Raw genomic sequence first — 16,127 nt, forward strand, 5'->3', positions numbered from 1 at the left:
TGTGATATCAACAAATGTAATGGGGTTGTAAAAATACAGCTCGATTTTAGTAGGCGCTTTGAGCACGCGCATATCATCATCACCACGTAATTCATATCACCAGAAAATCTGTAACAGTCGACAAGACACAGCATCCTGTGCCAACAAACAATAGGGTCCGAATGGCTTAACACTGATGACAGTATAAGACGGGAATCCCACTGAATCTCCGTCACGGGTGAAAATTAAGATATATACAAAGCGGGAGTCGCCTTCGTTGTTCATTTTGCCGAGGTAGCTGCGTAGAACAGGTAAGCTAACTACAGGCTGTAGTACTACAGGCAAGTGCTGGACTATAGCTAGTCCTTTTAGCGTTATAGGCTAATGCTATTGTTACCTAGTTTTTAACAGTTGTTGAACAAGAAATGTTTCCTTTATTATCACTCATGCGTCAATGCAAAACATTGTACTGCAATTTACGATTGGTTGTTTTACTGAAAAAAAAATAGCAGTCTAAACGAAAGCTAACTTTGCTAACGTTAGCGGCATTGTTTTCCATGGTTATTTAAATTGTGTGTAATGTATTTGAGAGAAACTAAACTATCGCCTGCGCAGAACTAGCCATCTTAACGACGCCTTTTCTATCTGTAGGGGGTTGTTATTTTTAGCTATCATATTCCCTTCGCATACGAAGGTAACGTCAAGTCACAGTTTATTCCATTTTTAATACGGCCTTGCTGGTAATAGTACGTGAACGTTCAACGGCTTTCGTGATAATACAATTATATTTGGTTAAAAAATAACGGTAATTAACGGTATAGATAGTTTTTCAGGTGTATCTCAGTTTGTTCCATTAGCTTGCAGTGATCACAAAACATTTTACTCTAATGTGATTTTGTTACCAGTTGTTTACTATTTCACTCCGGTTAGTGATGTGCAGGGTGTTCATTGTTACTGTTTTCCTTTTTGCAGTCAAGAATGGAGCCATCAGAGCAGTCAGGCCCACACTCAGACTCTCAGGATGTCAATCCTGTGTTTCTGCAGCAGCTCAGAGAACTGGATATCCCAGAGGAGGCAGCCAAACAGGTGGGACAGTATACTCAGAGTATGCTGCTTATTTCAGCATTTGTACCACCTTTACATCGAAATCTTACAATAATTATGACTGTGAATGTTGCATTTTTCTGAAAGCTTTGGTATAACTGTTTTGGCAGAAGATAATACTGAAGGGTCTGAAATGAAATTGCATACCTAATTTAATGGTATTTTGATCATGCACATTATTGTGTGTCCCCAACACTGCCGACAAGATAACTCTAGTCATATGGAAGATTAACTGTTCACTTACTGTGTGAATTACACTTTGAATGAGTGGCACTTGTCATCTTAGGCTATGAATGCTCCCATTGCGATTCTTCATTGTCGTAATATGAACACTTGACAGCTTTCATGCAAAAAGTTCAAATTCACTGCTGCGACATGTAGAATATTACTTCACTGTTTTATTCTCAAATTGATTTTAACAGCATGCTCTTTCAGTTATAGAATATCATAGTGATCTCCAAAAATTGATTGTATTATGTGTCCTTACAGACAGTTTCTACCAGGACTGAGGATGAAACAAAAAGCTGACTAAGCTGACATTGTAACACTTGGCATTGTAATAAATAGACTATTCTGTATCCTCTTCTGGTACCTAGCTGACTCTGCAAGACCAACTGTTATATGGTCCTGGGTCCTTTGGGATTAGGACTGTTTAGCATTTGTGTCAGGGGTCCAGTGCTTTAATTTTGATAACACTCAAATCAAATCAGGTGGTAGGCTCAGAATAATGATTATTTTATTATTTTATTTCTCTCACATCAAACAGCTCAGACCCACCGATAATTAAATATCCCAAAATAATGACAGCTATGACCACGTATTAATTCACTGCTTTGTTCTCTGATCTTTTTTGTTGTTTCTCATGACTTCAGGCGCTCCTGCACACTCGGAATGTGTCTGCCGAGGAGGCGGCAATGTACTACTTCAACAAGCTGGAGAATGAGGTGCCCATAAGCTAGCCTTAGTCCCCACAGGTACACCTTGGTACATTAGACCTTGTGGAGTCTTTCCAAAGCCATATCTCAGTGTCTCTTTTTGTCCACTCCGACCCGCAGGAGGAGGGAGATGATGACCTAATGTTTAAGATGGTGTTTGTGGTGAACATGGACCTTGCCATGGGTGTGGGAAAGGTAAATCCAATTGTGCAGATGTGTATTGTGTTCAAGTACATGTTCCATCTTTAAGAAAGTGTTTTCAACAATAGCTCAGTTGTGGTTTTCTTTTTTAACTCCTGTTTTTGTTTATTTTTTTCAAGCTCTTCACCACCATTGCTGTAAACTTTGATTTGGATTGCTTCAGTGTCAGTCGTTCAGGGGGTTTTTAACTGGAGCTTCATTATTTACAGAGGTCTCCGCCTCTCCAAAATAAAAAGACCCAGTGATTATAACCATTAAGAGAACTAAAAGCAGTTTCCCATTTAAAGTAAATGTTTTGCTGATGTACAAAGAACACAGGACATCAGGGAAGGGTTGGGAACTACGACTGCTAATCTAACTAACTACTAATTTATAAACCAGACGTTCTGAGGTTTTCACAGGGAGCCGCATTTTCTGCAGAGGTGTCCTCCCCTCCATAACAAATGGACCAGAGGATTAAAACCACTAGAAACACAGAGAAAAGCAATGTGACTTTAAAAATCTGTGCTTCACCAGTGCTGTACAGTGGACACAGGACATCAGAGAAGTGTTGAGAAGTATTGTGAAGTCCTCCTCTCCATAGCAAATGGACCAGAGGATAAAATCTGAGAGAGGGGTCACCAAATAGCCAAGCAGTTAGTGATACTGCATGTAGTTCCCCTTCTCTCTGTCACTCTTTACCAGTTTCTACCAGCAGCCAAATCAGTAGATGTGTCCTGCCCTTCATAATAAATGGACTGGGGGTTAAAAAAAAAACAACAAATAAAGCTGTTTCACTGTAAAAATCAGTGATTAGCCAGTGCTCGTCTGCAGACGCAGGGCATCTCAGAATGGATGCATGGACGCATGGACATCCATGAGTGGATGAGAGCTGAGCTGCCTAACATTGACTGCTATCTCTATCTCTAACTTATCATTCAAATGTCTGATGACTGAACTCCTTCATCCAGTTAAAATATATAGTTTAAAACGACCAAGGTGTAAAATGTAAAAAAAAGTGTATCTTTAAAAATGTGGCTGACTAAAATCACAATTTCTGTGGTTTGAGAATAGCTGGAAACATTTGGGATAATGTAATAACACAGCTCAACAAATATACATAACTCAATGTACATAACTCAAAAAATATTTAACATAGGTCTAGTAATTTTTAGATATTTTAATGTGGAAAAGTTACATATTCAAAGTTTAAGGACTTAACCTTACATTTTATCACTCGTATCTCTGTTTTTACATTGATGTAATGTTGCTATGTGCTTTTTTGTTTTGTTTTTTTTTTTAAATCCTGCCTTTAAATTGCATTAATCATGAATTTTTTTGTTTTTTCAATAATTAACACCTACCAGGTTCTGTGGTCTTTTGCTCTGAGTAGGAGTGGGCTATGCTTGAATAGTGATTGTAATGATTTCATTAAAATTTTATTTTCAGGTTGAATTTGAATGTTACTAGTGCAGTTGTCTTTTTCAAGTTCAAGATGTAACTTTATTTGAACTTGGTCAGAAACAGCACATAGAGGCCATTTTCAGTAGAGCTTAAAACCTAGACAGATTGCTGTTTAGGTGTGATCCCTTCTGTGTGTTGTGTAGGTGGCAGCCCAGGTTGGCCATGCTGCTGTAGGTTTATACCAGGCTCTACAGGAGAAGAACAGCTGGAGGGAGATGGCCTGGAAGTGGGACCACAGTGGGTAAGTTAGTAGGAGACATGCAGAAAAGTCATGCATTTGTTGTATATCTTGTTTTGAAGTCTCTTAATTGCTAAATCAATTTACTGGTGCACAAACAACTGAACATGCACAAACTTTAAGGTTATGTAAGTCTTTGTTATTTTACTGTTCCAGAACAAATAATATAATAATAATAATAATATATAAAATAATATAATACTACAAATAATAAAATTCTAAGAGTAATGAATGAACTTGCTATTTGAAAATGATTGACAGTAATCTTAAACAGCCATAACATGACATATAAAGTTAAAGTGCCCATATCTAAAGCTCTGCTAATGTCAGCATCGCAGTTTTCGTTTTAGGAAGAGCAAGCTTGTTCTGCTGCTACCTGTAGAAATCCAAGGTGGTATTCCATTAATGCAGGTTGTTAAGTACTTTGATTTTAGTTTAAGAAGTTTGCTTGAACTTAACTGTGTCTTAAACCTTCAACTGTGTCAGGATAGCTGTGCAGCCTTTGCCTGTTTCTTCTCTAGTTGTTGCTTTAACATGTGCTTCTTCATTCCTGGCATCATTCTGAGCTCTCTGTGATCTCAGTTTGGTTTATAGAATTGCTTAGTTCAAAGTGTTTTGCTGACATTGTTGACTGCAGAAATATTTTTTTATATAAATTCAATCCAAATACTGGGTAGTTCTTCCCTTTGCCCCCAAATCAGCCTCAGTTCTTTGTGGCAGGGATTCTACAAGACGTTGGAAACAATCCATTGAGATTCTGCTCCATATTTGCTATGAGTTCCACAGATTTTTCATCTGTACATTCATGCTACAAATATCTCATTTTACCACATTCCAAAGGTGTTCTATTGGCTTCAGATCAGTGAACTCATTACCATGTTCATAAAACCAGTTTGAGACGATTTTTGCTTTAGATAGATAGATAGATAGATAGATGACTTTATTCATCCCCGAAGGGAAATTAGTTTGTTACAGCTGTCCGGTGTATTATAATACAAAATATACAATAGAATAAAATACAGAGGTAGACAGAAAGAAATAAAAATACAGAATGGCAGATATAAATAATAATATACTATGTATATGCATATGTAAATGGAAAGTGCAAAAAGATGGATACAAATATTGTATGAATATGATATATAATATCAATACGGTTAGTATTTGGAGTGGAGTGTTGTGATGAAAATTCAGAGTGCAAAGTGTGACAAGTCATCAGAATCAGAATCAGAATCAGAATCAGTTTTATTGCCAAGTATGTTTCACATACAAGGAATTTGTTCTGGTGATTGGTGCAGTTGGAGGTTCTTGGAGGTTCTTGGAGGTTCTTGTAAACAACAGATTTACACAGTTTTAGTTTCTGCCTGTATGTGGGAATCAGGTGGACCATGACATGGTCTTGTGTCATCTTGGCTCTGACAGAGGTAGATGAGTTGTACAGTCTGACCACAGTAGGTAGGAACGATTTCCTGTATCGTTCCTTATCGTTCCTTTGAGACATGCACTATCGTCCTGCAGGTAGCCATTGCAGATGGGTAAATTGTGGCTATAAAGGGAAGCACACAGTCCCTAAAAGGAGGATTGATTGGTATTAAGGGCCCAAACTGTGCAAAGAAAACATTCCCCACACCATTACATCACCAGCATCCTGGACTATTGAGACAAGGAAGGTTGGGTCCATGGATTCATGCTGTTGATGCCAAATTCTGCTGCTCACTGGAGGCTTATTGTTTTTTGCACCACTCTGAGTGAAAACTCAGAAGACTGTTTTGCAATGAAGTCAGGAGTTTCATAAATACTTAAACCAGTCCTTCTGGCACCAATAATCATGCCATGGTCAAATTCAGAGAGATCACATTTTCTCGATTCAGATGTTTGATGTGAACATGAACTGAAGCTCCTGACCTGTACCTGCATGATTTTTTGCCTTGCACTGCCACATGTTTGCCTGATTGGATAATTACATGAATAAGTAGGTGTACAGGTGACATAAATAAAATGCTTGGTGTGTGTATATTTTTTGCCAGCATTTATAATATTATTGAATAATTAATTCAGGCTTAATTAACATGAATGATAAAAAAGTAAATGTGCATGGTTTTGACACAGAGCCAAGAAGGTTGTAGTCCAGGGTACCAACGTGGCTCATCTACTGGAGCTGCAGGCCCTGGCCATGAGCCTCAGCTTGCCCACTTACCTGGTCCAAGATGCAGGGCTTACCCAGGTGAGGGACACATTTCATTTTCAATTCTCTTGCGTATAAATGTCTTTTGAAGGTACTAGTAATCATTCTCAAAATATTGTTTAATTGTAAATATTAATATTTTTTGTTCAAAAATATATTTGATTTTGTCTGTATTATCCAGTGCTTTGGTGGGAACACATTCAAGAATTTCAGCACTAAACCAACCCCTGTTGTTTTTGGCAGGTGGAGGCTGGGTCCCGCACTGTATTGGCCATCATGGGTGAGGAGGAGATTGTGAATAATGTCACTGGGAGCCTGAAGTTGCTGTGAGGGGCTCAAACCCTCAGCAAGGAGGCATGACTCTGCAGTGCCACAAAGCAACCAGCAGAGGGCAGAAATACCCCAGCAACAGGGATAGTCTTGGCACGCATCCTTTAAAAAAAAAAAAAGACCTAAAGAACAAGGAGAAACAAGACATGTCCCAGCACCAGAAAACAAACACTCTCAGCCATTTGTTTCCCTTTCATTCTTTGTATGAGCTACTTTGTCTGCAATCGAAAGCGGTTGGTAAGAGAAAGACTGGTTCCTCACAAGGCAACAGGCAGTTGAAGGCAGTTGAAATGTCTTTTTCTGGTGACCTTTCTCTTTTCTAAACAGGCTGCCTACTTAGACTTTTTCAGACATATCTAATTGTCCAGTTTCAGATATGGCAGAGTCATTTAGGTAGTTTTGGTGGTAGACCAGTATTATAGTTCTGCTTATTCAAGGGGCCATGTACTTTAGACTGATACATAATGTAATTAGAATTATACCCATAGCAGATGTAGTATTTGCCTGTTGTATTCACTACTCCTGAGTGAAGGGTAACTGAAACATGTGAACACTCATTTTTGACATTTAAATAATTTTGTGTCTGTAAGCAGCTATTCTCTGAAAGATCCCTATCCTAGAGACTCAAAAACATTACCTATTATTGATAAATGGCTGTATTTTCTATACACACACACGTTTGAGCCATAAACTGTATAATCTGTGGTGTCCTATCCTAAACAGTATGCACGATTACTGGACTTTTGTTGTATTTTTTGTTTATGCAAAAGAAAAGGTCCTAAATTATGATTTTTGGATTTAACTTTCTAACTTTATGCACTCTGACTGCTTGTGGTGGATAAATTACAATATAGAATCTGATCAATTTACAGATTGAGAGACTGCAAATGACTGTGTGTATGACAATTCTTGTGGACGTGAATAGTCTTGCACACTAATAATCCTATGTGTGAATGTTATTTTTTTTGTTTTCAGTAACAAATATCTGTGAGCATGAGCTGCCACTTGCATAAATCTTAATGTCAAGGATTTTGTTACAGAATTTTTTGGCAGTCATGCATGCAATATGAAATGTGTATTTGAACAGACCATTGAAACCCCAAAGTTTTGTCAGTTGTGTCCACACTTTGATACCTCTTGTGTCATACAGTCATTGTGTGAGTGCTTCAGACTATGGAGCCAATTAAACGCCTCCAGATTAAGTAACAAGCAGTTTGAGTCGTGTTTTCACCTTACTATACGCGAGCCCTGGCAGTGAATGCGGTGTGGGGAAGGGTTAATCACTGCCATGTTGTAGAGCTTGATTGAGCCGGCCATATGAGACTGCTTTTTCACTTCAGTAACAAAGACAGCATTGTGAAACATGGCTGCTCCCTACCATGCAGTCAGGCGAGGAAACATGCAACTGTCCTTCAGTTATTAACCTCATTACATTCTCTCAGAAATGATCTAGGTGGTCGTGTATTTCAAGGGCAAAAACCAGAGAAGATAACAGAAAGGACGGGAAAATTATTTTAAGAAAAAATATAAAGTATATATTGGTGAGATTATAACTTTTGTCAAGCAGATATCTGTCAATTCACTTATATGTGCCATTGTCGGTTGCTGTGGTGTCAGGTGTTAGAATACATTTCATGTTTCATATTTTGTTAATAAGATATATTTACACTCAGGATTAGCTAACTGTTTACACTTTAGAATTGTGAAGTGTTTATCCGATAGCCTACAGCTGTGCTACAAGTCGTAAAACAGTGACAATAGGAAGCCTAGTGTTTTACTACATGTTATACTATGTTTACTGAGGATGTGTTATGAAGCCCAATCTTAACATGTAGGCCCCGCAACAGTAATGTAATACATTTTTTTACTCCGGTGTATATCTCATCGCTCGTCAGATCTGGACCTATGCAACAAATGACGTTGGCGTTTCTCACCACAGCCAATCCAAAGCCTCTCTCCAAGTCTCATGACATGACAAGAAACCAATCGTGTCATTGTAAATTTTTTTTATAGATATCACAGTCAACATATCACAATTTTTCATTACTAGTATCTGTTAAAAATAAGGTATCCGTTTGTAAATTCAGTGTGTGCGTGTGTGTGTAAGCTATAAGTAATACTCTTCAACAAGATGTGAGGGCTATGTCTCATTTCTCTGCTAACATCACAGCAAGGATGCGCAAATTATTTCGAGAGTTCGTTTACTGCAGCCCACAGGAATTCTTAGTTTTACTGAGTCGTTGCTGCTAATGGTATTTTCGTTGTGTCTGCCACTATATTTGTGTGGGGAAGTGTGGGGTGAGACAGAAGTAGGAGGGGCCACTAATATGTAGACGTGAACCAGGAGCACTGGTCGATTTCCCTGTCCAACCCTTTCCCGATGCCACCAGAACTACACCTCATATTCCATTAATCTGACATACCGGTAGGTGGGGCTGACCCAGCGGGCTAACCCTGCCTCTAGTGTCCCTGGAACTGGGCCCCAGAGACCCCATGTAGCTAACGCTTCCTACTATGTATTGGTGTCAAAGCTCCTTCCACAGTAGATAGATGAATGTGACCCTTAAATAAAAAAAAAAACAATAATTCCACTAACGATTTGAAATTAATTCCCATGAATTTAATAACGAGCATTTCCGGAAACTTTGAAGGTACAGATCCTTTGCTGGGTGTCAAATTAAGTCCCGAGTCCAGCCACTGTCTATGGCTCGCCTTCTTGTATGCCATCAGTATACCACATCATAATGGAACTGAATTTTCACACCCCTCCTCAAAGTAGTGACTGGCCCGTGTTACGTAGTTGACGCAAAAAGAAATAATCGATACTGTAATTCACCAATGGCTTACATGTATAGCGCTTGTATAACAAGACTGACACACTGTTGTCAAATCATTGGTGAGAGGCGGGATTTCGCAGCAAGGGCCGCCCAAGGAGAGAGCCCCTGCTCGGTCGCCAGGGAAACCCCGTGGCGTGGTTGTGTGTCAGTTTCACTAGAACCCGCGATGCCGGTGAGGAGGGGGATGGGCGCCTCTGCGAATGTAAGGACCCAAGACAGATTCAGAGCCCTGTATGACATAGAGCAGCATATACCCCATAATAAATAGCGACTGTAAATATACAATACACGAAATAAATGGATTTATCCGCCGGGGATCTGTAATAGCCACTCAATGGATGCACTGCACCCTAACAGGACAGGGAATTTAACTTTTCGCCTATGCGTTGGAGACACATAAAGAAGTTTGTTTCCTACCCCTGGAGAGGGAGCTACTTTTAAGGGCAAAGGATACAGGAGACTCCGAGGCCGACATACAGGCCTACTGGTCTGGTTGGATTTGATGTTGGGATACTCTAATGACTTCCTACTGTTCATGAATTTGCTTCGTTTGCACAAGTTTGAAATGCCTCTTTAGGTGAGTACTTTAAATCTTATCATTATTATCATTACCATCGATAATTTGAGGAGGCAATATAAATTCCAGACACTAACCGTGTTTTCAGTGAACCAAACATAGCATGAAGCTAACCAACTTAGCTAGCTACTACTACTTAGTGTCCACTTTTTTTAGACAAGTTGGTTGCCCCACAATCTCTCCACTTTCAAGTGGCTTGCTTAGAAGGCTAAAAGGTCCCCATGTTGATGATTTACCTTTCACTGTTGCTCTTGTCAGTGTCTGGACTGATCTTCCATGGTTTTTGCTCATCTCCTCGTGTTGTTTTCGATAGCAAGCCTGTTTGTCTGGGGATCCACCGTATTGCTAGCTTTTTAATAGCCAACATTAGAGCATTACTTTAAGCAACCATGTTCCCGAAACTCTTTACGCCATTCTCACAGTTTCAACAGCTTTGACTGGTATAACGTTTCGTGTGTTAGGGGTGTCTTCATTTTTTCTCACTTTTCATACTAGGAATAAACCAGTCACACTTGGCTATCATTATATCACATTACGTTATTAATTAGAGGAACTATGTTTTGGCCCAAGACAACTAAGCTAGAAATGAGTGTCGTTTTGAAGCATTAATAGATTAATCTTGGTTTGTTGAACAAGTTTGATCATGTGTTTCTGCAGAGGCTTATCATACCCTAACATGACATAGCCAAAACAAAATCGGCCGTATATTATACATTATAGGAACGTTATTCGTGTATGTTGCATTGTTATTATTAATGGTTAAATTGAAAGTTTATCAGACGTGGGCGCTATCTATTTGTGCTCGGAAGTTTAGAATTAGACCGCGTTGGGTAATGTCCAAACTTGTTTTGTTAGAACCAAAAACAAATTGTTGCATTGCGCTTTTCCCAGCAATATTTTAAATGCTGATTGGGACCAATTAAACTGTCAAATTTATGAAAACGATTTATGAATTTGTAATTTTAACATTATTGGCTACTCATGTTAGCTAAGCAACCAGCAGTTGTATTGGTTAACGTTAGCAGGAAAGCCATGGGCAACAAATGCTAAACTAGCTATGAAGCTAACTTTTTGGATGTTTTCCAGTCGATTGTGTCTTTATTTGAAACCATTACTTTTTAGCATACAACTTGTGTATACACCTGAAAACGTATTTGCATAACGATGTAATTTTTGCAATGGCTTTCTGGAGAAATACGTTTTTTGTTTTTAGAAAATATGGTGCACCACGTTAATGCATTTGTCTTTGGCAACAGTCCTAACTTCGCTCAGTCGTGTGAATCAAGCTGAAAGCTCGGCTGTGTTTTCTCTATTTGTGCTTGTTAGTTTTTTCTGCTCGAGGGATCCAACAATCAGAAAACCAGATCTGCTGGGTAGCGACTTGCTGTTCTTCACCTCCCCCACCTACCAACCCCCAGCCTCGGTGGCGGTTAAGAGATATGGGTGGTATTTTGAAGGGGAGCTCTTGTTTCCTTTTTTAGCCTCCATTTTTTATTTCGACGTGTGTGCAAGTGCGAGAATCATTCTTGATCCGCAATGTAGTAATCACAAGTTATGTTAGAGTTAGAGAGACGCCGTAGCTGTTATATTTTTAAACACAGTTGTGTTGTTTGATAATTAAGATATTTTTTGATAATGAGACAATGCTACAATTTCACCTAGAAATGTATTGGCTGATTTCAAGGATCTAAGTCTGCTCTCAAGATGAAGCTCTGACTTGTCATTTTCTTAGTGTGGCTGATCATATAGTTTAGGCAAAATTTAACACAATATGAGAACTCTCGAGTTTGCGAGAGAGCACAGTGATTATATAATGATATGTATTTAAAGTTTTAAATTTATTTGGACCTTCCGTAATCCGAGCACAATGGCTGCCCTAACGGTCCCCCGAGTGGCTGTGTTGAATTCGGTTGTACCACGAAGATTGGAGCGGCGCAAGATTGTAGCAGTGAGCACAGCGAACCCAAGAAAGGAGACGTTATTTTGTATATTAGACTTGGTTAGGTCTGCAGATATATTTATGTCTGACTTACTGTAAATTCAGCTGGTCATACTTACAAGCCATGCTTTTTTTGTACTCAGTCAAAAATCTTCTGTTGAAACTGAATGTTTGAGTTAAGCAGAGAATAAAATCTGGAGTCAGGGTGACTCCTTATAAGCCCTATGTGTTGACTGGTTTCTCACTAAAAATACTATGCTCTTGAATCAATTGTATTCCAACCAAGCTTGGTTAAAAATACTTAATACTCACTTAATCTATTTGAGTTTGGAAATTCAAGTGCAGCTTCAATTAAGAGTGTGTTTTTTTTCTGAGCTGTAGTCGACCTTGCTTTAAGAGTACAAAGATTACAGGTGTTCAGCCAGTGCCAAGTTTTCAGATTGATCTTGAAGCCTGTTGGAAACCAGATTGCAATGTGCTGAGCCTTGTTTTCTCTGGTTGTGACTGACATTCTCTGAATATGTTTCACATCTTTTAATAGACTGTGTGGGCTGCAGCTTGCAAACTCAGAACCATTGGAAACATGAGCCCCTCCAGCATTCCCCTTGACCTGACCCCTCTTGTTATCTTGAACAAACACTGTGATCACTAACAGAGAACAAGACTTGTACACAGCCAAGTAAGAAATGCAAGGAGTATTTAGAACATGGGCAAGCGCACAATGGTGTATCTTAACAGGCCACCCTGTGAAAGCTAAAAATGTACTGTTTTTGGCTGCTTGTCACTGCTCTGTTATGAATTGACCCGCCATGTTGGTTTTGTAGGCCTCAAGTGAGATACATGTGTAAGCGGCGTTGAATTTAAATAGTTGGTGAAAGCAGACTATCTTCAAGAGTAGTACTGTACTACGTGTGTGCATCTGTTTACAAGTTGCGGACCCTTATTTGCCATTATGGGCCTCTGAAAGTTTGGAGATCTGAGGAATGAGCAGTCATGCAAGGTTAGACTGGCCCAGTTTTCTGTTTACTAATGACATAAATTCTGTCAGTCTCATTCATATTAACAGAGTAATTACAAACAAAAAAAAAGTCATTGTTGGGTGACATGCCCTTGAAAACATGATTTGAACGTGAAAGTTATGTTTTATGATGAGTCTGGATCACATTCTACATAAATTTAACCTGGGTTTGTGTGGGAGTGAAGTTGAATGTTGGATGTTGGCTCATTTCCAAAAGAAGAAGACAGGATTCTGTATCAGTACCTACGCTTTGAGAAGAGGGAGAGAGGGAGTAGTGGGTGTTGCTGTGAGGAATAGGAGGGAGAAAACCCTGTCCTTTTTGCTTTTCATTTGTATGCTGATGACACATCATTACACAGAGGGCAGGTGTGGCTATTGATATGTTAAATATGCCTTGTGTGTTGTGCCAAGCCAGTGTGTGTATACCTCTATTGAAGCAGAAAGATTAAATTCACATAAATGAGAGGCAGACAAGTAAAAGTTGGTTGTGATTTGTAGTTTGACGCATTGCTTTTTTCACAGTCTAGAAAATGGTGCATAACAAATATTAGCATGTTTATTAACACCAGTACACAATGCATGTCTCTTTATTTTCTTAGCGTATTAATAGTAACAATGTTGATTTCTTATTTATTTATTTATTTTAATGCACATCATGTAGATTGATTTCTTGGTTTATTCTGTTGCATTAAAGACTGACTTTAGATGCCTTCTGCTGCTCCTTTTAATTTCAGAAACAGATATAGCATCAGTCTATCTACCTTTCTCTCTGTAGCTTCTCATCTGCGGCTGCTGTGTGTTGTGTGCTTTCTGTCTTGCACAATGGGGTTAAAAACAAGTTGCTCTGACGCCTGCTTCATTGGTGTATTCCTATTGGTGCAGGAGCTCTGGAGTTGCTCCAATAGGGCGCAGTATTTTCTTGGCACTGGGGGAGCGGTGTTGCAGTGGGCTGTGCTGGGTAATTCTGTTTTGTACTGAGAAGCAATGCTTCTTGGGAGAATAATGGAGGAGGAGGAGGCCGTGTAAAAAAACAAGGCCAAAAGGGGGTGAGGCAGGCAATCTACGTAATAATCTTTCTATCCCTCTCTCTGCTCTCTCTCTCTCTCCTATTCTTGTTTTATTGTACCCTTATTTTTTGTCCTTCACTTCCTTTTCTTTCCCTCACTGTCATGCTGCCTGTCCTGCTTTCATGTCATACTTGTTGTGTGTATAACAATATAATAGCTAACCAATATTAAAAGTTTGTCTCTGTGCCTTTTGAACTGCAGGTAGCCATTTAAGGCTTCACCACATTAACTCCCCTCTTTCTTGATTTTCCCATCCTCTACATTGGTTCTGCCTTTCTCGCTCTTTCTTTCATGTAACAAAGCAGAACAGTAAAGGAGACCAAATAATCAATAAAAAAAATTTAAATATCTATAGCCTATTGTGAGGTGAAACCAAGATTGCAAAATCTACAAGAATATTTACAAGTGTGTTTGCTTTGAGGGTGTTGTAGTGAGAGAGAGCAAATAAGGAGCAGGACAGAAGAAAAACCAAGAGAATTCAGTAACTCACAGCAGCACTGCTTTAAAAAAAGAAGCATAACTTCTTTCCTTAAGCACCTTGCTCTGTCTTGAGCAAATGAAGTGAGGTGGTAATTTCACTGTCTTTTATGTAAACGCGGTTTTTATCCATGGCCATTCACTTTTAAAATGGGGTTGGTTGAGGAAAAATAGAGCCGAACCGTTTGAACCCAGATTTGTTCCTACCAAATGACACACACACCACACCTTGCCTTCCCACCTTTCCCATCATTTTGCCTATCTTTATGCTTTATTAACTTCAGAGAGTCAGGTAGGGACAGTTAAAGCCCTACAGCATTTCAAAATGGCTGTCTAAATGCTTTTTATTTGAGTGCCACACTGCAATCTTTCATTAGCTAGTTTCATATACTGTGCTCTGCTGCAGAAGTTGTTGTGAGGTTGAGCCAGGTCAAGTCCTTGTGTCGCTTTGGATAAGACTGTCGGCCAAAAGAGGAAATGGAAATGTCATGTGGATGTCTTTGTCATGCAGTGAGATCACATGGTGAGAGGTCTCTGGTTTACATTATTCCAGAGCTTGAGTTTATCTAACAACAAGATGGCTTTTTTGGGCTTCATGCTTCTTGCTAGACTACTACTTGGAGATCATCCCTCTCCACATTTGGTAATAGACATGGCTTACAGGGAATACTGCCATTGTGAGGACACATTGTCCTGCTCTTCAAATTTAATTAAATATAACATGTCAATCAAGGTAAGATGTACAGAAGTTAAGACTTTGGTTAGCTTGTGGCTCCAACCCCTCAGTTTAATTTCCTTCAACACATTGCTGCTTTAATGGTTAGGTATTTATGAAAAGTGTTCATTTATCACATTCTTTGGAAACAGAAGCAGCTCAGAAAGAAGTGGTCAAGCCCAAACAGGCAGTAGTATTTTGCTTTCACCTTTCATTTTTTTTCTCCTCTAGTTTACTGACTTTTAAAATGGACAGTGGCTGGCTTGTTTTCCCTAAAACAGATGATTGATTTTGTGTCATGCTTGCCCTGCTGTCAACTGCTCTCTCCCCCACTCCTCTTACAGCACTCACTTGGCCTTTGTTCTCCATTGTGTGTCTCTCATCCCTGATCTGGTCCAGGTCCATTCAGGCAGCTGGACATTGTTGTGTTAATGGTGGGCCATGCTGCGCTCCCAGAACTCTCAACCACTCAGCATGACAACAGTTACATCGCTGTAAGAACTGAAGCGTTATCCGATGACGATATAACTCAGTCACAGGCCCTTTGAAATATAATACACATTTATTCCTGTGGTACCAGATGTTTACATTATTACCTCACATTATTTGTTTATCACCCCATATCTGCAGCCTGTTTAGGCTAAGCTTTGCTGGTTTTATTTGTGTTCAGTTGCCTGAACAGTTGGCTGGGGCCTCAGTCTGATCACAGCTTGATCCAGGAGTGTCTTCAGCTGGCTGTGCAGCAGCCATATCTGTTTCAGGCAGTTTCTGTGCTTTGTAACTATGGCTGAGAAATGGTTTGTCCCAAGCAGCAAAATATTGCTTCATGTAATTTTTTTATTTAGTCTTGTTCAGAAAGTTTTGGGAAGACAACTTTGACAGACAAGACACAGTTTGGATCATGTAGTGATGGATGTCCTCTTGTAACAGCACTGTGTTTTTTCTGTGTGGATGATTGCACTTGTTATTTTTGCCTCTTCCTATTTTTTCTCTCCTTCATCATGCTCAAACTGTTATGTCACCATGGTAAGTGAAGCTAGTATAAATCATATTATAATAAGACAAATTATCAATATGGATTT

General features: G+C 39.2%; 2 protein-coding genes and 1 long non-coding RNA gene across 5 annotated transcripts in view; 2 read left to right on the top strand and 1 right to left on the bottom strand.

Moving 5' to 3' along the window:
- The first annotated feature begins 63 nt into the window (after window positions 1–63).
- On the top strand, window positions 64–7,617 carry LOC139630243 (probable peptidyl-tRNA hydrolase 2). Its single transcript, XM_071493500.1, has 7 exons — window positions 64–290; window positions 952–1,065; window positions 1,956–2,027; window positions 2,139–2,213; window positions 3,806–3,903; window positions 6,010–6,124; window positions 6,329–7,617. The coding sequence occupies exons 2-7, from the start codon at window positions 958–960 to the stop codon at window positions 6,413–6,415; spliced, it is 555 nt and encodes a 184-aa protein (XP_071349601.1). The 5' UTR covers window positions 64–290; window positions 952–957; the 3' UTR covers window positions 6,416–7,617.
- Window positions 7,372–11,618, bottom strand: LOC139630245 (uncharacterized). The gene is made up of 2 exons (XR_011693139.1): window positions 10,066–11,618; window positions 7,372–9,446 (listed from the first exon to the last, which is right to left on the bottom strand). It is a non-coding gene; the product is annotated as an uncharacterized lncRNA (long non-coding RNA).
- Window positions 9,389–16,127, top strand: part of setd5 (SET domain containing 5) — a 35,248-nt gene continuing 28,509 nt past the window's right edge. For 2 of the 3 annotated variants that reach the window (XM_071493497.1, XM_071493498.1), the window contains exon 1: window positions 9,389–9,829. The gene's annotated coding sequence lies outside the window, so the exon portion shown is untranslated. The remainder of the gene's footprint in view (window positions 9,830–16,127) is intronic. The other variant, XM_071493499.1, reaches the window with a different exon arrangement.

Source organism: Trachinotus anak, unplaced genomic scaffold, assembly GCF_046630095.1.
Source record: "Trachinotus anak isolate AG129_WGS33_773 ecotype Australia unplaced genomic scaffold, CSIRO_AGI_Tana_v1 ptg000013l, whole genome shotgun sequence".
Taxonomy (NCBI): domain Eukaryota; kingdom Metazoa; phylum Chordata; class Actinopteri; order Carangiformes; family Carangidae; genus Trachinotus; species Trachinotus anak.